General features: G+C 55.1%; 1 protein-coding gene across 1 annotated transcript; it reads left to right on the top strand.

Moving 5' to 3' along the window:
• Nucleotides 1–1,730: 1,730 nt before the first annotated feature.
• Nucleotides 1,731–20,071, top strand: ADRA1D (adrenoceptor alpha 1D; the record flags this gene model as incomplete). Its single annotated transcript, XM_081148686.1, has 2 exons — nt 1,731–2,853; nt 19,515–20,071. 2 exons carry the CDS (start codon nt 1,731–1,733, stop codon nt 20,066–20,068), a joined length of 1,677 nt encoding a protein of 558 aa, XP_081004812.1. The 3' UTR covers nt 20,069–20,071.
• Between the last annotated feature and the right edge of the window lie 313 nt (nt 20,072–20,384).

The raw sequence follows: 20,384 nt of genomic DNA, 5'->3' as shown, positions 1-20,384 counted from the left end.
ATTTTCTGTTTTTTCTCCAAAGCACCTTCTGAACTAGGACTGGCAGGCATCCTGCCCGTGTCATCCACAGCCAGTGGGTACAAAAGGCCCTGAGTTCTCCACCTCTTCTCCGACACCTCTCCAAATGGGCTCTCATCTCCCTGGCATGGCACAAGCCTTCCTCATCCTGCATGTACACCACGGTGCTATCCTCCCCGCAATTCCCCCTTTCCCTGCCACCTAGAGTGTCCAGCACAGTGCCCACCCCGTGACAGCAGTCTGGTTAGTATTTTTATTTTGGTCAAATGAATAATCTCATTTTGTTTCTCCCTACCCAGTCCTACCTAGTCAGCAAGAGGCTCCTCAAACCCTCCCCTCCACCTCCATCCACAGTTCATATCAGCTCCACACCCCTCCTGCCCTCTGTGCTCCCTGTTCAAATCTTGCCCTTCCAAGCCCCTTTCAGCTAACAAAGCAGGCGCTGCTCTGGGGCCTAACCTTGATGCCATTAAGCAGACACTACTCTTACGCTCACTTGACAGATGAGGAACTGAGGCACAAAGTCAACAGCTAATAGGAGCTGGAGCCTAGATTTGGAGCCAGACTGTCTGCACCCCCACCCTCAACCATCACGCCCAGTGCCCTTTCCCACCCTCCAGCACTTAAACCCTCCTTCCCCAGAAAGAGGCCACTTATTTCGTGGGGCAAAGAAGCTTTATTCCGACATCTCATATGGAGTGAAGTCACAGTACAGAAGTTAGTATATGCAAACCGATGTGTCATGGTCAGGCTCCTAGGTCTGCCACCATAGAGTCTCTTGTTTCTTCGCCCATCCCAAGCCAGGACAGTCATTTGACCCCCTCCGGGGCTCTTCCCTCGACACCGCATTGGACAGAAGTGTTTCAGACCTTCCCCTGTCCAGCGACCTGAGGGAAGGAAGAGATGCGACAGATCCATCAAGGCAGACACAGGAGGCGACTCGCACGCCATTGCGCGGCTCAGTCCGCAGGCCGCAGATCCCGGGCACTTGCTGCTCTCTGGCGGCCAGAGCCGGGAGCCCGGGGACCCGGGAACCGCGCCTTCTACGCTCCGCGCACCCAAGGGCACTAGCAAGTCACCGAGAGGCTGGGGAAAGGGCGGGAGGAGGGGGGGACGGAGCTGAGGGAAAGGGAGCGGGGCCGGGGAGGGGCGCGGGAGGGATCACCGAGCGGACCACGAGGCGAGAGGGCGGTCGTGGGCACCCGCGGCGAAGCTGGCAGCTGCTGCCGGGCTCGGGTGCGCCCAGGCACCCCACCTCGCCCGGACCCCGGACGCCCGCTGGCGCGGAGAGCACAGCCCCTACCCCCGGCGAATGTGGCGTCCCCTCCCCCCGGCGCCGGCCGCCCCCTCTCCTTCCCCCGCCGCCCCTCCTCCGTCCCGCCCCCCGCGCCCGGGCGCGAGCGCCGCGGAGGCCGCCGCCTGCACCGCCCGGGCGGGGAGCCGCCGCCGTAGCCGCTCGCCTAGGCGCTCAGAGAGCGGCGCGCCCGCGGCCCGGCCCCGCCGTCCCACTCCGCGCCCGCCTCGGGGAGCCCGCGGCGCCCCGGCCGCCGCCCCCGCCGCCGCACTCCTCCGCGGAGCGGGAACGTGGGCAGGACTCCGACGGTACCGGCGCGCGGGGCTGCACCGGAGCCCCGCGGCTATGCCCGGCGCCCCCCTCCCTGACAGTCACCGGTCCTGCGCCCGGGCCCGGCCCCCGACGGCCGCTCGTTGAGATGACTTTCCGCGATCTACTGAGCGTCAGTTTCGAGGGACCCCGCCCGGACAGCAGCGCGGCGGGCTCCAGCGCGGGCGGCGGAGGGAGCGGTGCGGGCGGCGCGGCCGCCTCCGAGGGCCCGGCGGTGGGCGGCGTGCCGGGGGCCGCGGGCGGCGGCGGCGGCGGCGGCGGCGTGGTGGGCGCGGGCGGCGGCGAGGACAACCGGAGCTCCGCCGGGGAGCCGGGGGCCGCGGGCGCCGGCGGCGAGGTGAACGGCACGGCGGCCGTCGGGGGTCTGGTGGTGAGCGCGCAGGGCGTGGGCGTGGGCGTCTTCCTGGCCGCCTTCATCCTCATGGCCGTGGCGGGCAACCTGCTGGTCATCCTCTCCGTGGCCTGCAACCGCCACCTGCAGACGGTCACCAACTATTTCATCGTGAACCTGGCCGTGGCCGACCTGCTGCTGAGCACCACGGTGCTGCCCTTCTCGGCCACCATGGAAGTCCTGGGCTTCTGGGCCTTCGGCCGGGCCTTCTGCGACGTGTGGGCCGCGGTGGACGTGCTGTGCTGCACTGCCTCTATCCTCAGCCTCTGCACCATTTCCGTGGACCGGTACGTGGGCGTGCGCCACTCGCTCAAGTACCCCACCATCATGACCGAGCGCAAGGCGGCCGCCATCCTGGCGATGCTCTGGGCCGTGGCCCTCGTGGTGTCCGTGGGGCCCCTGCTGGGCTGGAAGGAGCCGGTGCCCCCTGACGAACGCTTCTGCAGCATCACGGAGGAGGTGGGCTACGCCGTCTTCTCCTCCGTGTGCTCCTTCTACCTGCCCATGGCCGTCATCATCGTCATGTACTGCCGCGTGTACGTGGTCGCGCGCAGCACCACGCGCAGCCTCGAGGCGGGCGTCAAGCGGGAGCGCGGCAAGGCCTCGGAGGTGGTGCTGCGCATCCACTGCCGCGGCGCCACCTCGGGCGCGGACGGGGCGCACCGCGGGTTGCGCAGCGCCAAGGGCCACACCTTCCGCAGCTCGCTGTCCGTGCGCCTGCTCAAGTTCTCCCGCGAGAAGAAGGCGGCCAAGACGCTGGCCATCGTCGTGGGAGTCTTCGTGCTCTGCTGGTTCCCCTTCTTCTTCGTCCTGCCACTTGGTGAGTGACCCCTCTCCCACCAGCCCCTTCTCTTCCCTCCTGAGCCTGTGGCTGTGCCTTCCTGGCACCCAGGCTTGGATGGCCCTCCCTGCTGGAGAGTGGCTCTCCACCTGAACATGCAGCCTCCCTGGACTCTTAGATGAGTGGCTTGGCTTTGTGGGGGACGAACAAGAGGCTCTTCGTGCTTGCAGGATGTGTTTTACAGGCTTCTAACTTTTGGGTCCCCTCACCCCCTTCGTTGTCATTACAAGCCTGGGCTTGTTTTACACTCTGGACCCCACTAAATATAAAAGGTCCGTGAAACTCTGTGCAGGCATCTGCCCATAGTATGTAATCAGCAGTGTATGTGCTCACCTACCTTAACACACACACACCGCCCCCAGATATACATGCCAACCCCCAGAGGTGGGCACACAGACAGGGTGGGCCTACATTCATTCATGGGCAGCAAGCCCTGGCCAGTCAACATGTACATCAGCAGGCACCGGAAGCCACCTGCCTTCTCCCAGCACTCACTCAGTTTGGAAGCTGGCCCCGTGTGGGGACCCTGCCCAGCTGGTATCTGTGAATGCCCTGAGCTCTAACTTCTGCAATCTCCTCTTGGAATTGGGGGAGGGGCTATGAGTGGATAAGAAAGGGAAAGGGGCAGATTATCAAATGGAAAGTTAATGTTGTTCATCGTCTTTCTTAATTTTCCTGAGTCTTTCAGTACTTCTGAAATACTCTCCTATTTCTTCCACAAGGGTCGCTGCAGACCTGGGAGGTGGGCAGCTGTTCTCAGGGACTTCCTCCCATACCTGCGGGCCCTCCTGGAAGCCTTGGGGCTGGGTCAGCACCGGGAGGAGAAAGAGAACAGGGCTTCTGGGGACAAATTTACCCTGAGTCATTTCACCCATGGCTGCAACCTCAGCAGGCTCAAGCCGGGGGCCTCCCCTGCCTTTCCCAGGCCTGTTCCCTCCACACTCTGCAGCTGAGTCAGGAAAGGGACAATGGCCTCCCTCCTGTTCCCCTGCAGGCTTTCTCCACACAGCAGCCAGAATAACCTTTATACATTATAAATTAGAGTGTCACTCTCTATGAAAACCCCTCAATGCTTTCTCACTGCCCTGGGAACAAAATCCAAACTCTCCACCATGGCCTATGAGAAGGTGACCTTCAAATTTGTTATTGTCCAAACCAAAACGAGACACTAGAAATATTTATGCTTGAGCCAGAGGCATGATTCAGGACAGTGGGGACAAACCTGGACATGTGGTCCCCCTCCTGTAAGGAGGGCCCCATGTGATGGGCTGCCTCCCCTCTGGCCCCATGGCTTGGCTGCCCTGCCTTTTGCTCACTGCACGCTCTGTCCCCCTTGACCCTCTGCGGGTTCCTTGCCCACACCCCTCATGTCCTTGCATTTACTCTTCCCTCTCTCTGGCCTGCCTTCCCCGACCCCTCCTGGTTAACTCCTCATCCTTGAGGTCCCAGCATCAGTGTCCCCTCTTCAGAGAGGCCTTCCCAGATGCCTCAGTTTCAGTGTGTCTTTGTCTTTTCTCCCTCGGGGCACAGGCTCTCTTCCTTTACTATGTCCTTAGCTGTAATCACATCTGTGTGTTGCTTGGTTTGGTGTCTGACTTCCCCCACTGGCCCAGAAGCTCTGCAAGGGCAGGGCTGTGCTGGTTGTGTTGTCACCGAATCCACAGCACCCAGCACAGTGCCTGGCATATGAAGAGCAATAGAGCACAACAGCAAGGGCCACAGGCTCTGGCACCAGATAGCCTGGGTAGGAATCCCAGCTCTGCTCCTTACATGCTGTGTAACTTGGGGCAAATCCCAGGACCTCTCTGTTCCTCTCTTTCCTTATCTATAAAATAGGGATGATGGTGATGGTTATAATGAGAGCTACAGGGTGTTATAAGACTTCAGTGAGATATTATGTGTGACTCTAACATGGTGAGTGCCATGTGAGCAGTTGCTTTTGTAGTAGATGCTCAGTACAAGATAAGTGAATAAATCGCCAACTTGAAAATCACGCAGCCAGAGGCTGTGGTAGGGGTAGGGAAAGGTGTGGAGGGCGTAAGGGGAAGCAAATAGGCAGACAAGAGAAAGTCCACATGTGCCCCTTTAGAAACCCACCCAACCCGGTATTTAGAACCACCCCAAGCCCACTACCATCGCCTTGCCCTGCCAACCAACCCCTGCTCCAGCCTTGCCCAGCTGTGCCCTGTCGTCCCAGGTGCCCCGTGGTTCACACCAGGCCCCTGTAGGGAATGATCAGTCTGTGTGTAGAATGCCACCTCCCTTCATGGTCTTTTAACTTCTTTTCAAATTTCTAGTTACAGAATAATGCACAGATAAGAAGAAAATAATATAGCAAGTGCCCATGTACCTATAATCACCCAAATTGAAAGAGATGTTCACATTTTGCCATATTTGCCTCAGATCCCTTTTTCTCTCTTTTTTTCAAAGAAATAGAGCACAGCCACAACTAAGTTCCCTCTCGTGCCCTGTTTTGCTCCCTCGCTCCCCAAAGGTAAATCTGGTGTTTATCACCCTCACACGTGTTTCTTTTCTTCCCATAAGTATCTGTATCCATAATAATACAGAGTATTGTTTTGTTTGTCTTTAGGGTTTATGTAAATTGAACTGGGCCTCACATATCAGCCTTCAGTTCACCCTTCACCCAACATTGTGTTGCTGAGATGTACAGGTATCTGTGCTGGTTCATTTTAGCAGCAGCGTGGGCTCTGTGTGAGAATGTTCCATGGCGCGTGGATGCGGTCTCCTGCTGAGTGTCCGTGTTTCTCATTTCTCACTGTTACAATCACCACTGCAAGAGGCTACTGTTTTCTGAGGTCTAAATCACGTGTCCCCCTCTTCCAGGAAGTCATTCCTAAATGTCAACAGCCTTCTCCCCTGGCTGCCACACGTGGCTCTTTCTCAGTCCCTCCATCTCTGCTGCTCTTCACACCTGGGGTGGGGACCCTGGGAGAGGGCTCTTCTTGTCTCCTCCATCCTGGGGGCCGGGAAGTCCTGACACTCCCCAGCTCTGGCTCAGGCCTGGGAGGAAGAAGCACCTCTGAAGGAACAGGGACTATTCCAAGCAGCAACTCTGCAGGGGGCAGGGTGTATGTGGCATCCAGAGGGGTGGCGTATCTTGGTAGGAGATGCCAGTATGTGGTGGGGGTGGAGGGCATTGGGAACTTAGATAAGGGGCCCAAGGATGGGAGTGGTTGCAGAAGCAGGAATGTGGGGTACAGTCTCCCAGAAAGAAGGTAGAGAGGCAAAGAAAAGAGAGGGGCTGCGGACAGAGCCTCCGGGACCCCCACTTTGAAGAAATCAGGAGGAAGCAGAGAGAGGGGAGCCAGGGGGAGTGACACCTTTCAGCTCCTAAGCCCTGGTCCCCACACCGGTTGTGAAAAGCAGCAGGGGTGAAGGGGTTGAGAAAGAGGAGCAGATGCCAGCAAGGGCCATAGGCCATGGAAGGGTGAGTGACTGGCATTTCTACACCCAAAGCTATGGGTGAGGGGACCCTTGTACTAAGTGTCTGAGGCAGAGGACACTTTGGGAAAGGGGGCACTGGAGGTGTGGGGGATGTCCCTAGAGCCTCTCCAGGCCCCTCAGGAGTTTAGGTGCCCGGTGTCGGTGTCCCAATCTCTCATAGCCATTGACCTGGGCCTCCAGAGTCCCCATGGTTCAGGACACCCCATCTGTATCTCTCTCTGCTGCCGCTCTGTCCTGACCCACAGCATTTCAGGTTTATAAATGGCAGGCCATGGAAACAAAAGCACCCAGTAGGGCCACAACCTAGGGTTTGTCAGACAGACCCAGGATGCTCCCTACCCACACCTCTGGACAAGTCAAGTGGAAGCTGCAGCCATAGCAGTGACATAGCCAGTGAGTGGCCCCCACAGTCCAAAGAGCACTGAGAGCCTTAAGAAAGGAACCTGGAGTCCCAGAGGGACCTTGGCACAGGGGGAGTTTGACTGCCACTTATAAACCTGAAATGCTGTGGGTCAGGACAGAGCAACAGCAGAGAGAGATACAGATGGGGTATCCTGAACCATGGGGGCTCTAGGGGCCTAGATCAATGGTCAGGGGGCACTAGGACACCGATACCAGGCACCTAAAATCCTGAGGGGCCTGGAAAGGCTCTAGAGTCATGCCCCACACCTCCAGTGCCCCCTTTCCCAAAGTGTCCTCTGCCCCTTTCACCCACAGCTTTGGGTATAGAAATGCCAGTCACCCTCCCTGCAGGCAACAGGGGGACAGAGGGACTGGAGGAATACTGCCCTAGGCAGGCAAGCACCCATCTGCAGAGAGCTCCCTTCTTGTCCCAGGTGCCTCCAGAGGCCCCATCTCTCCTGATGTTCTCATGGCAGCAGCACCTCACTGAGTCTTGCTTTGGCCTGCCTGGCAAGTACACCCCAGCCATGCCCAGAGATGGGCCCGTCCACTGAGACCTACACACATACACACACAATCCCACCCCGTCATTCCTAGCGACCACAGGCCGATGCCCAGCTGGCACTCTCAGCTCTCTTTCATTGGGCAGGTCACCAAGCCTCTCTGGCCCCCTAGTTGGCCTCTGAATGTGTAGGATGTGTCAGTGACACAAAGCAGCCTCAGAGGCTCAGAGGCCACGGGCCCCTCCCAGATACACCTCCAGGTGTATAAGCTACCAGGAAGCTCTGATAGTGGAAGTCCCAGGACACACTGGGACTCCAGCCATTTGTGAGCCAGCCCTGGGGCTCCCTCCTGTGTGTCCGCCCAGGTCCCATGATATTTGGCCTCCCTGACCACTGCCAGATTTAGTTAGGTGCTGCCTCTGCTCCAGGCACTCTGCACATAACTTTATCACGGGGCACTGTCAATATTCTTACACATACCATCAGTGAGGGCAGAGGAGACTGTACATATATAAGCATGGAGGAGTGGAGGTGTTTGTGGGTCACCCTGTGGTTTGGGAGACCTGGAATATAGAATCTACAAGAAGACAGGCGGCAAAATGAGGCAAGATGTCATCAACCAAATAGATAAACAAATCGTGGTGCATTCATTGACTGGACTACTATACAGCTGGGAAAATAACAAACCTGGTGATCACGGCAACGTAGATGAGTTTCATGGACACTATGCTGGGCAAGATAAGCCAGATCTGAAATTAAAAGCTAGCATATTATATGATTCTGTGATATTCAAAAACAGGTAAAACTAATCAGTGGTGATAAAAATCAGTATGGTGGTTACATGAGAGAGACAGACAGACAGACAGACAGAGGTGGATGGTCTTAGCTGGAAGAGAGTGTAAAGAAACCTTCCAAAGAGCCCAAAATATTCTATCTTGATCTGGGTGCTGACTACGCTGGTGTATGCATATGTATAGTCAACAAGCCATACTCTTAAGTTGTGTGTACTTTATAAACTTCACTGTCAGTATCTTATGCCTTAGTAAAGAGAAAGAAAGAGGGAGGAGGCAGGAGGAGGCTGTGAGCCATGCTGAAGGATGGGTGTCCACACTGGAAAGCACACTTTGGCAGCCGGCTGTGGAGGGTGGATGCACCACGTGCATCTGAAGGGTGTTGGCCAAGTGCCGAAGGACCCATCTCCCCAGGCTCCCTGAGGTCGTGCAGGGGTCTCGTGCAGGGGTCTACGGACACAGGGGGAGAGGTGTGGGGTGCTTCAGGTCCTCGGTAGTGGCTATTCTATTCTGTCCCCGGCCCAAAAGTTTGAAGAAGGGGCTGGCATTCCATTTCCTATCTGTGCTTTTGTAGCACCTGGCGCACAGTAGATGCTCAGTCAGTGTGCACAGAGGGAGGAAGTGACAGAAGCCATGGCCTCTTCACATCCTGCCATGCCAAGGGTCTGGGTGGCAAAGTACAGCCCTCTTTGGTTTTGTGTGTGCATGTGTGTGTGTGTTTTTATTGTGGTAAGAACACAACATGAGATCTACCCTCTTAAAATTTTAAGTGCACGATGCAGTGTTGTTAACGAGGCACAGTGTTGCACAGCAGATCTCTAGAACTTACTCATTTTGTTTAAGTGAAACTATGCCTGTTGATTAACAACTCCCCTCTTCCCCCTCCCCCCAGCCCCTCTTAGATTCTATGAATTTGACAGAGGCAGACCTCATTTTATTGTGCTGTGCTTTATTTGTGCTTCACAGACACTGCAATTTTTTTACAAATTGAAGATAAGACCCTCCACCAGCAAAGTGGTCACAACTCACTTTATTGAGGTGTTCTGGAACCAAACCCGCAATATCTCTGAGGTGTGCCTGTATTTGAGATACCTCACACAAGTGGACTCAAGCAGTCCTTCTGTGACTGGCTGATTTCACTTAGGGTAATAGCCCTCTATGTAGAGCCAACCCCAACCATCCTTACTAGTTATGCATTGGGGATGGCCCCCCATTTATGTGACCTAAATTTTTTTTTAAACATAGCAGCTAACATTTACTGAGTGATTACTGTGAATAAGAAATGATCTAAGGTTAGGTTTTTTACCATTTTTTTTATCATGGATAGTTTCAAACACATACTAAGTAGACAGAGCAGTATTATGATGCCCAAGCACCTGTGACCCAGCTAAACAACTGTCAGTCCAAGGCCAGTCTTAGTTCATCTCAACCCAACCCATGTTCCCACCACTGCAGATTATTTTGAAGAATATCCAGACATGACATCAGTTCATCTGTAAATTCTTCAACATGTATTTCAGAAAATAAGAACTTTAAAAAAAAAACATAATCCATTATAACACAAAAATAATTGTTTAACATCATCAGATATCTACCTAGTATTCAAATGTCACCTATTGCCTCAAATTTTTAGTTTGTTTAAATCACGATTCAAAAAAGGTGCATACATTGCATGTGGTTGGTTTGCATCCTAGGTCTCTTTAATTGGTAAGATTCTCCTTCCCCCAGCTTTGTCCTTTCGACTTATTTGGTGAGGACACCACATTGTTTGCCCCGAGGAGTAGCCCAGTCTGGGGTTTGCATCTCCATAGTGCCATTTAATGTGTCCCTCTGTTCCCTGTATTTCCTGTAAACTGGATTGATCAGATGCAGGTTCAGTGTTTTGGGCAAGGATTCTTCTTTTTTGTGATATTAGCATTGATCCAGGGTTTAGGTGCCATCAGCCTGATCCATCCATTATAAAGTGTCCCATCAGCCTTTCAGCTGCTGGTTTTAGCAGCCATTAACCATGTCCTGGACTCATTATATCACTGGAACTTAAAGTGGTGATATCTGAATTCTGTCGTCCCTTCTACATTTGTTCTCTAAAATTCTAAAAAGAATTCACTACTACCTGCTTGGTTACTTGAAATAGAGTCTATACAGGAAAAGCTGATTGATCCCCAACCTTAACCAAACCTTCAACTCCTTGTCCTTACCTTGTCCCCTGGTAAGTTAGGCCTGCCTTCCTGCTCCTGCCACAATCCATCACTTCACCTTCTTTTGCCATTTTAACTCCCTCACCTCCACACACTACTGTTAGCCCTAAACCTTAAATGTGGCCATTTTTTCATGTGGAACACAGTAGTGTGCTAGTAAATATTTAACAATTGGCTCTGGAGTGGGGCCTAATTTGTAGCAGCTGCCCATTTCCATGGTGTAAATATTCCCACTGTAATCAATTTCAAGCTACCAAAGAGACTTCAGCCGGCTTGCAAAGTTCCTGGAAATTTAACAATCAGCTCTTGTGAGCCATTACAAACCAGTGTCTAGCTGAGCACTTGCTAAAGAAAAATCACGTTTTCCATAGGCAGGCTTCTTCCTCTGGACAGCCGCAGGGTGTCCCTGGAAATCCTGCATGTTCCCTATTGGCTCTGAATCTCTCTCAACCACCTTTCTGCCGTACGGGGTCTCATTCTGTCTGTTACTGCTCAGCTCTCCCTGTCTTCCACCTCTCCTCTGCCCACACACACAGCATGTAGATGTGTCCCAAGCTCCCCATAAAGATGATGCGCCCTCAACCCTGTGGCCCCTTTGCCCTCCTCCCTTCCCCATCTTCTCACTATAATCTTTCCTCCTTTTTACCTACTTGCAAGAATATCCTGTGCTACTTAACTTCTTTAAAAAATATATTGATATTAATCTTAATCCTAAATGCCAGAGCTGGGACTGGAACCCAAGCACTCTGGTTTCAGAGTCCTTGTTACTTCCCACCAGGGTCAGAGGTCAGGCTGGGGCCAGGGTTCAGGTCAGTTGGCAGCCATGCTTTAAGCTTTAAATCTCATTGAACCCCTCAGCCCCTGCGCTCATCCCTCAGGCTCAGTTTCATGCTCCCTATGCCCCATATCCTGGCCACGGGACAAAGCCACTTCCTGTATGACCTGATCCTCTCACAGACCCCAGAAGATCCCCAGAGCCCTTGAGCCCATCCCTTAAGAGAGTCTCTGAGTGCCTGAGCCCATCTCGGGCTGCATCTGAGCTCGGCCTCATCCTGCTTCATGAGCTATATGCCCACTGAAAAGATCTCCTGCGAATGCTGGAGGAGTTGTCTGTCCTCACTGACCCACCCAACAGGGTCCTGGGCCCTTGAAAGCTGGTATTGGAGCCTCCTGGGCAATGCCTGGCAACTCAGTGCTGGGACTCCCAGACACAGTGGCCACTGCCTGGGGTCCTTCTCTCCTCTGGCATAAACACTGACCTGCTCAGATCCATGAGCCATTTGTCAGCCCAGCCCCAGAGCTGAGAGGCTCATGCTCTATCAGGGCCAGTTCAAGTGAGCACAAGAGCCATTTGGCAGGGACATCAGCCTTAGGTGCTCAGAGCTTAGGGTATGGCCACTCCAAGGCCACAGATCAGAAAATAATGAGTTAAGAAGTGACAGCAAAGAGTAGAAAGAAGGGGAGAAAGAAGGAAGGTGGAAAAGGAGAGAAGGTGAGAGGAAAGAGTTGAAGGGAAATGGTGGGACCCAGGGTAGTACTCAGGACAGGTCTGTGACTCATCTCTCTCCCTTGGGCCCCCCAAAAGGCAGCCTCCATGGCTCTAGGAGCTGCCCCTCAACCCCACTAATGATGGAAGGAGCAGGAGATGGGGAAGGCTGGTGCAGCCTGATATTTCATAGTTGGCTGCAAGTTATGAGCAAGGCTGGCTGTGAATTCTGACATTCTGCCAAGAAAGAACGAGTTCCCTTCTGGTGAGGCCAAAACAGTGCCATTAATCACACAGCCCGCCCCTTGGCCTCAGAGCTGTCACTCCTCAACGAGGCTTGGCCATATTGGTCGCCACCAGCCTTAACTGGCATCTCAGCCTCAACTCCTGGGCCTGGCCATTCCTGTTCCTTAGGAGAGAGGACTAGACTATAATGATCCAGGCTGCAAATACACCCCACCCAACCTCACAGGCTGCTGCCTCAGTTTCCCCAACAATGGGTAGACCAGACTGGCCCAGCCAACATGCCAGAGAGTGAGCTCACCTGCTGATACAGGAGGGGCCCTGCCACTTCTGACCAGTGACATCTGCCTGCCCTGCACGTTAGGTTAGACTCCTGACATAGGCGCCCCGATATAGGGAGTGGGAGAAGGCAGGTGGGAGCAAGCTTGATGGAGACTCACCTGCGAGGTCAAGGAGCAGAGTGAGGCAATCAGGAGTTGTGTGTGCAGCCGTCTCCTTCCTGTGTCCTTACTGCCTCTCCTCGCTGGAGGGTAAATTCGGCCAGTGCCCCGCTCCAACCTACCTGTTGAGTAGGGAGAAGTGGACACAGATGTGCATACTCGTGCCCTGCCTTCCCCAGCAGTGGGTGGAAGAATTGGCACAGCAACAAAGGCGTAATCCCGCCATTGTAGGTTGGGAAGCAAGCAAAATGGCTTGAAGACACGGCCTTGGGTGTCTTGGGTCCAGTCCCAAGATGCAGAGCCTGAGATGGGGCTTCATATGCAAGTGATGGACTGAGAGAAGCTCTCAGGAGACACTCTCGAGGAAGGGAGGGAGCAGGCTAGGGCAGGAAAGAGCTAACCCAGGATATGGTCTCAAAGTCTGTCCTCAGCCTGGCCCCACCAGAGCCTTGGAGCAAGATCAGCAGCTCGGAGTTGCTGGAGGCAAGGGGGCTGGCCTTTTCTGTCCCACACCAGTTGGTCCCTGGCTGTGAGCTGCCCCTTGGTGGGGAGGTGTCATCTCCCAGTTGAAGCAGCTCCCATTGGCTGAGGGCAGTTCTCCAGAGAAGGAACTACTATGAGCCTTAGCAGCCAACACTCCCAGCCGCTGAGCCTGGGGGCACCTGGGTGGGGCACCAACATCTACTTCAAACCTTAGAAGTGACTTTTCAGCAGAGACTTGAAGGAGGGGAAGAAGACAGCCACGCAGCTCTGTGGCTCCTCCTAGGAGGTGGGGGTCTGTTTGATGCTCTCTCCTGAGAAGCAGCTCCCACCAGCAGGCAACAGCCCAGCCTTTGTGAATGTTCTGGATGGACGTGCATGCGCAGCAGCCAAACTCGACGTGGCAGGCCCCACAGGGCACCCTTGAGGTTTATAGAGAAGGCCAACAAATGACACCTAGCCTGCTGGCGGCCAAATTAAGAGATGCTCAAGGAATACACACAGTCCAGAAACTACTCCTACCTCCCCAGATGCCCAGGGCAGTGGGATTAATCGCAGAAACACTCCCAGAGAAGGTGGTTCTAGGCCCCAGTCTGAAGAAGAGACACCCACTGTGGAGAGAGAAGGGGGGCGGTCCTGGCCGGGCCAGCCTGCGGGAATGGGGCAGCTACCAAAGGGCTAAAGCAAGTGTTTGTGGCTCTTCCAGAATCCCTGGGAAATCAGGGGAAGTTCTATTTCTATCTTTACATGATGCTACAGGAAGACCAAGTGCTTTAGGGCTAGACTGACTCAAGTTCAAAGCTTGACCCTGCCCCTTGCCCTCTGGGGATAACTAGAATCCTCCTGCCAAGTGGATGCCAGTGCCATGAGAATGAAATGAGAAGTGCATACAGGCCCAGCATGGAGCCTAGTAGGTACTGAACACTCAGAAAGCATTAGCTCCCATTTCCTTCCTCCTCACTTTAGAAGCCACCTACCTAAACACCACTTATTCATTCATTCAACAGATATTTTACAGCCCCTGCTCTGGGCCAGGCACTTGTATTAGAGGCTGGGAGGAGAAGAACATCCCATCCCTGCCTTCAAGAAAGCTGAAGTCTAGTAGAAGAGACAGAGCAATCATAAATTTTATTAAAGTGGAGGCATTCATGAAAGAGTACCTAACCCAGGCTTGGCCAAGGAGGATGCCTGACTTCAGTCTAGAGGGGTGGGTGGGAGGAAGCAGAAAGCACCGTGGGAGCAGTGGGACCAAACAGAAAGGTAGAAGGGGCCCAGCGCCAGTGGGAAGACCTGCTTGTGGTTTATTGTGGCCAGATTTGGAGGGAGTTAAGATGAAGACAGCACTGGTCCTAAAGAGCCTTGAATGCAACACAAGAAAGTGTGGGCTTATTCCTCAGAGCCACTGGAAGCCACTCAGTTTTTAGAGGGGAAGAAAGAGAGACCATGTTTTTTAGAAAAAGCCCCCAGGGGCTGTGTGCAAAGTGGAGAGGATAGGGGACCACTGGGGGCCATCGTAGCCTTGCCAACAAAATGAGATGCCAGGCTCAGCACAGGCTTCAGGACTGATGTGAAGGGAGGGACCGTACTGGAGAGAAAGTTGAATGCACTGGACATGGTGACCCATTGGACATGTAGGGTAGGAGAGAGGGACTCATTCAGCAGCAGGTGTGCATGGAAAGCGTGGAGCGAATGAGGGCGCAGCTGTGACAGGCAAGTGCACGGGGACTGGCTCCAGAGCACCACAGCACAGTTAGGGCATGAGCCCTGGGTGGGAGGAGAGACTCCTTTCTTACCAAAGAGGAAGAGAGGGGAGGAAGGTTTGAGCGAGTCCCCAGCTGCTTTAGCTTCTGTTTTCTCCATGAAACAGGAAGGGAGGTCAAGTGCTCTGCAGAAGGTGAAGGGGCAGCTGCGGGACTTGTAGAGAGAAGTCAGAGCTCAGAGGTGCAGGAATAGGGGAGGGCTGGCTGCGGACGGGCAGGCAGCGAGATGGCTGGAAGCACAGGACCTTAAACTGCAGTCGAAGACCCTAAGTGTGTTTAGGGAGTGGGCCAGTCGCTCCAGAGTGAGGACCTGGCTGGAGAAGTACAACGTAAATCCAGAAAGGCGTGGATGTGGGAGCATTTTGAGCAAGTAGGAGACTCAGCTAAGCCAAGGAGGCAAACAGAAAGAGCTGATGGGAGAAACCCAGGGGCTGGCAGGTCAAAGTACCAGGGGCGGGGCAGGGGGGAGCTGCTATCAGCAGTGGAAATGGGATCTAAGTGAAGAAATAAAATGTTCAGATATGTTTTAAAGGGATCCCCCAGCTGTTGCCCCCAGCTGCTGTGTGGAGATCAGGGTTCTGGGGCACAGAGCAGGAGCAGGAGCCCACTTGAAAGGGCACTGCACACGGTAGCTGGGACTGGTGATAGCTGGGACCAGGGTGATAACAGGAGTTAGCAGTGATGGGATACAGGGTACAATAGAAAGAGAGGGGTCAGAATGCATTGAGCACCTACAATGTGCCAAGCATGGTGTGGGGAGCTTACCATTTAAGGTTAAGATAGATGGGAAACTAATAGTTACCTGCAGTGTTCTTGGCACTTAGAAGTGAGTAGATATGCTGGGGTGGGGGGAAGGGTGGGGAGGAGGGAGTACAACTAACTCTGCTGGTTTGGGAGGGGGTGGTGTGAGGAAGGCTTCCAGGAGGAGGTGCCACTGGAGCTGGCACTACCAGGTGGAGGAAAGGAAGGGCATCCAGAATGATCATGTGCAAAAGCCCAAACACAAGACTGAGGAGTCCACTGTGGCCAGAGGACAGTGAGAAATCAGTGTGGCCACTTACCTAATGCATATAAAGACAGAAGTAAGACTGCAGAGAGAGGCAGGAACCACAAGAGAAAGGAGAACGAGGGCTTGATGCTGGGCATCTGGATGGAGAGGTGGGAAGGTGAGGGAGGGCAACCCATAGAGCCTCTGGTTCCAGTGACAGCTGCCAAGATGAGTGGGCACAGCTGGGCTTCATGCTTGCAAGAAAGGCTGTGGGCAGAGTTGGAGGTGGAGCCAGCTTGGAGCAGAAAAGGTGGCTGCCAGGCACTGAGAGAGAGTGGCCTTGTCTCAGAGTCCCCAGCTGCCCGTTGAGGCTTTCCTGTGTCTGAGCCGCAGGTGCTGGCAAAGGTGTGTGCTGGGCAGCTGGAGAGGGGTGGGGAGGCAAGACGGGGGCAGCTGGCCGACCTGAGAAGCCACAAGCCAGCGTGGCTGGGAGACGAGAAAGCTGGGAGTGACTGAGAAGCAGCTTGTCCACTGGTGTCCCCACAGCAGGGCAGCACTGCAGGGACAATGCCCGTGAGCAGAGTGCTCATCCTCAGGGGTCTGGGGCAGTTCCCTGTCTCATCCGTGACATGCAAAGGGGAGGGAAGTCCTGCCCACAGCCCTCTGTGGCCCAGAGATCCTTGCAAGAGGCTGTAGAGAGTGGGGTGCGGCGCAGGGAGAGTGAGGCCCAGTGCAGCGGGGCACCGGGGGACTACAGCACTCTGGGCAGAGCTGGGTGTGAGACTCAGAGCTGCGGGCTCTGCAGGGAACAGGCAGTGCCCTGGGGAGCTGCTGCTCCTGGAAGCTGGAGCCCAAGGCGCAGATGTCTGTATTTTCCAGACAAGATGTCTGCGCACAGGGGCAGGGAGCAAATAAACAAAGTTGTGGCAGATGCTGTTGGTGCCTCTCCCCTAGACCTTCCGTGCACTGGTGGGCTAACTTCCACCCCAGCACCTTCCTTTGTCTCTCCGCCCGGGGGCCTCCTCTGCCCACCAACACCTCGGTGTCCACCCGCACAGCAGGCAGGCAGTGTGGGAAGTTAACCGGTGACTTACGGGAGGGGGTGTACAGGCACCCCTCCTCCCTCACCCCCCTGGGGGGACAGCTCTGAAGTCCCTGTCCTCCACTGTCTCCCAGAGCTCCCAGGACCTCCACAACACACCTTTTATTGGCTTCCTTCTCTTTCCCCTCTCTTTTTCCCACCCCACTACTGATGTTTCATTTACCTCCCAAATTAACAACTTGCATTTGAATCCTGTCTCAGGGTCTGCTTCTGGGGGAGCCCACAGCAAGACAGAACATCAGCCAGACACAGTAGGAAAATTGAGGGGATGAAAGGGTGTTTGAATCCCAGTTTTTTTGTTTGTTTGTTTTTAGAGAGAGAGAGGAAGGGAAGGAGGGAGAGAGAGAAAGAGAGAAACGTTGATGTGAGAGAGACACATCAGTTGGACAGACACTCTAACCATTGAGCCACACCGGCCTGGGTCCAGCTCCTTCTATGTAAGGAATCCCCAGCTGGCAGCAGGCTTCCGCACAGGTTGGTTGAGAATGAATTAGAATATTAATGTTTACAACAAGGCCCAGGGCATACAGTGCCATGGCGCCCACCAATCCGAATCAAAACCACACTGATAACAATGCCCTTTGGCCAGCTTCAGGCTGGTCACTGAAAGCATAGTCCACCGATTTGTCATCCTGGGCTAAATATAAAAAATTGTGGCTTGAGTCAGAAAGTTATTTTCAGCACTGTCTTACTTTGTAGCCATTGAGGGATGCTGTTCCGAGGGCTGCTTTCCTGAAGGCTGAGGTCAACCCTGGTGGACCCTACATTCCAGGGACAACTACCTGACTCCTCTCCCTGGGGATATCGTCTCCTCAACACACCCTGACCGATGTCCCAACCTCCCCCAAACCTACCAGGTCTATGCTTCTGTTTCTGGCCACTCTCCAGAGCTGGGAAGTGGGTCCCTTCCAGGTCTGAGGTCTCCTCTCTCAAAAGCCACAGGGGGGAAAAAGATGCCACAGAAACAGGGAGAGGGGGAGTGAGTAACAGAAGTATTTATTAAGAATCCATTAAGTGCTAGAACCTGAAACTTATGAATCTCCACAAAATCCCTGCCAGAGAAATATTGTCTGTAATTCACAGAAAAGGAGAGTGAGACTTAGCTAGCCAAATAACTTGCTTGGCGCTACGTGACCAAGGTTTGAAAGGCCTGCACCACCCAACACTGTGTGGCCTTCCTCTTTCCTCCACGGTATCTCTTGGCACCAGCGATTCTCTATATGGTGGGAGGTAGGTGAAATGCAAGCATCCCAGGTCCAAGAGGAGGATGTGGTGCCTGTGCCCCCTCAGTAGGGGACCCTGCTCTTATTTCTTTTGGGAGAAGGGGAAGAGAGAGCAGGTCCCATGATTTGTCAAGGACCCCTACTCCTAGCCTGCTCAGCCTCTTGGGCACCTGCAGCTTCTGCCCAGAATAGGACACTCCTGCCACCTCCCCTCTGCCCCTGCTGCTGCTGCTGAGGATGAGTGAGGCTGAGAGAGTGGCCTGCACTGCCTGGATCATGCCTTTGCATTTTGTCAGGTGCTTTTGGAGACATGACTACTTCAGGCCCATGGAGGAGATACCAGGAGGGAGGTTTGTGGGCAGGTCCTCCTGGCACAGCTCAGACCCCATGCCCCTACCCCCTTTGCCTGGCACTGCTCCCTGAAAGCCATCGCAGAAGCCTTCCTTGACCATGCCCACCGGGACAGCCCACTGTCTTGCATTGCGACAGCCATGGGCATTGTTTATGGAGGTTTAATTCTAGGCCCTATCTCTCACCTGCTTAAAAATATCCATGGCGCCTAACTGCCCACAAAATAAAAGCTCAACTTCCCAGAATTTAAGGCCCTTCTGTCCCACTGACTTTTTCTGAGTGTATCCTATCCGACACTCCCAGGCCCCAGACTTGTTATCCTCTTGCTCGTCTGGCCTTTCCACTCCTACACCCTCTGCCCTTCCCGTCCTGGCTGGCCCCTGCCCATTCTCCGAGACCCCTGAAAGGCCCCACTCCACATGCTGAGCACCACCATCACCCCACCAGCGTTCCCGTGAGATTGGATCCCTGTTGCTAACAAGGGAGCAGGGCCATGCTTGACTGAGCCCAGGGCAGAGCCTGGAATGGGGCAGGCCCTGCTCGCCATTGATCGGGGCTCTTGCCCTTTTTGTGCTAGGGACTAAGAGCCCTTCTCAGGGTCACGCTTTCAAATGCGCTAAATAAAACCCAAAGGACTGCACGTGAAACTGATTTTACTGAACCTCTTGTCAAAATATTTTTCAGTGACATTTGTGATGTAGTAATAAGTGTGCTTCTACGTTAAGGCATGAAATGAGATCTAGGGTGTGTTCCAACGACCATCCTCTCCAAATAGTGAGGCGCGTAGACAGTATTTCAAAACATCTGCAACCACTGAATAGAAAAATACCTACAGGCCCTGCTAATATTAGGCTGAGCCTTAGGAGACTGCCAATGTTGCACCAGTTTTGAGCTGCAAAAACTAATTTCGTATGGTTTTGCCTAATTCTACTCCGGTGTGTTGCCTGCCCTCCTCATTAAGGGAAATGCTCAATTTCAGGTAGTTGTGAGTAACACTGAAGGTGACTCTTTCTCTCCCATGCAAGTTCACGGGCCCCCTGGAATTCTATCAGGGACCCCTTGGGGAGAGGGAGCGTGAGAGCCCCTAGGTAACGGCTCAGCAAGAGCGCCCGGGTGTCGCGGAGGGTCCCCCTTTTGCGCCCAGGGGCTGCCTGGGCCGCCCTCCTCCTGGCGCATCTCTAACGCTCGTGGGTCTCTGCTGCCCGCAGGTTCCCTGTTCCCGCAGCTGAAGCCCTCGGAGGGCGTCTTCAAGGTCATCTTCTGGCTCGGCTACTTCAACAGCTGCGTGAACCCGCTCATCTACCCCTGCTCCAGCCGCGAGTTCAAGCGCGCCTTCCTGCGCCTCCTGCGCTGCCAGTGCCGCCGCCGCCGGCGCCGCCGGCCGCTCTGGCGCGTCTACGGCCACCACTGGCGGGCCTCGGCCGGCGGCCCGGGCGCGCTCCCGGGGGCCCCGCTGGCGCTCGCCGAGCTCCCGGCCCCCGGCGCCCCCGGCGCCCCCGAGGCGCAGGCGGCCGGCCGCGGGAAGCGCGAGTGGAGGCTGCCCGCGCCCTTCCGCAGGCCCACCACCCAGCTGCGCGCCAAGGTCTCCAGCCTGTCGCACAAGATCCGCGCCGGGAGCGCGCCGCGCGCCGAGGCCGCGTGCGCCCTGCGCCCGGAGCTGGAGACCGTGTCCCTCGGCGTCCCGCACGACGTCGCGGAGGGCGCCACCTGTCAGGCCTGCGAACTGGCGGACTGCGGCGGCCTCCGGGAGACTGATATTTAAGGACCCCCGAGCTGGGCCGGGGTGGGGGCGGAGAAGGTGGGGCGAGGACCTGGGGAGAGGGGCTGGTTCTGACCAGGGCAGCTGCTCTCTAGCGCCCGCGAGGACTGGGGCGGGGGTGGTGCGCGGGAGGGGGGAAGGTCGCGGGCCGCCGCCTGGACGCTGATGCCCTGAGCTCCCCCTTGCGGAGGGAGGGGTTGCGGACTCCGTGGGGCCATTTGCTCCCAACCCCTGTTCTGAGAAACACTGCCCCATCCATGCCTTGAGCCCTGGGTAGACAGCCCCAAGTATGGCCAGGCAGGCCTGTCCCTCCTCTTGG

The sequence above is a fragment of the Miniopterus schreibersii genome (genome assembly GCF_964146895.1).
Source record: "Miniopterus schreibersii genome assembly, chromosome: 10".
NCBI lineage: Eukaryota > Metazoa > Chordata > Mammalia > Chiroptera > Miniopteridae > Miniopterus > Miniopterus schreibersii.
This window is presented reverse-complemented; position numbering and strand designations above follow the sequence as displayed.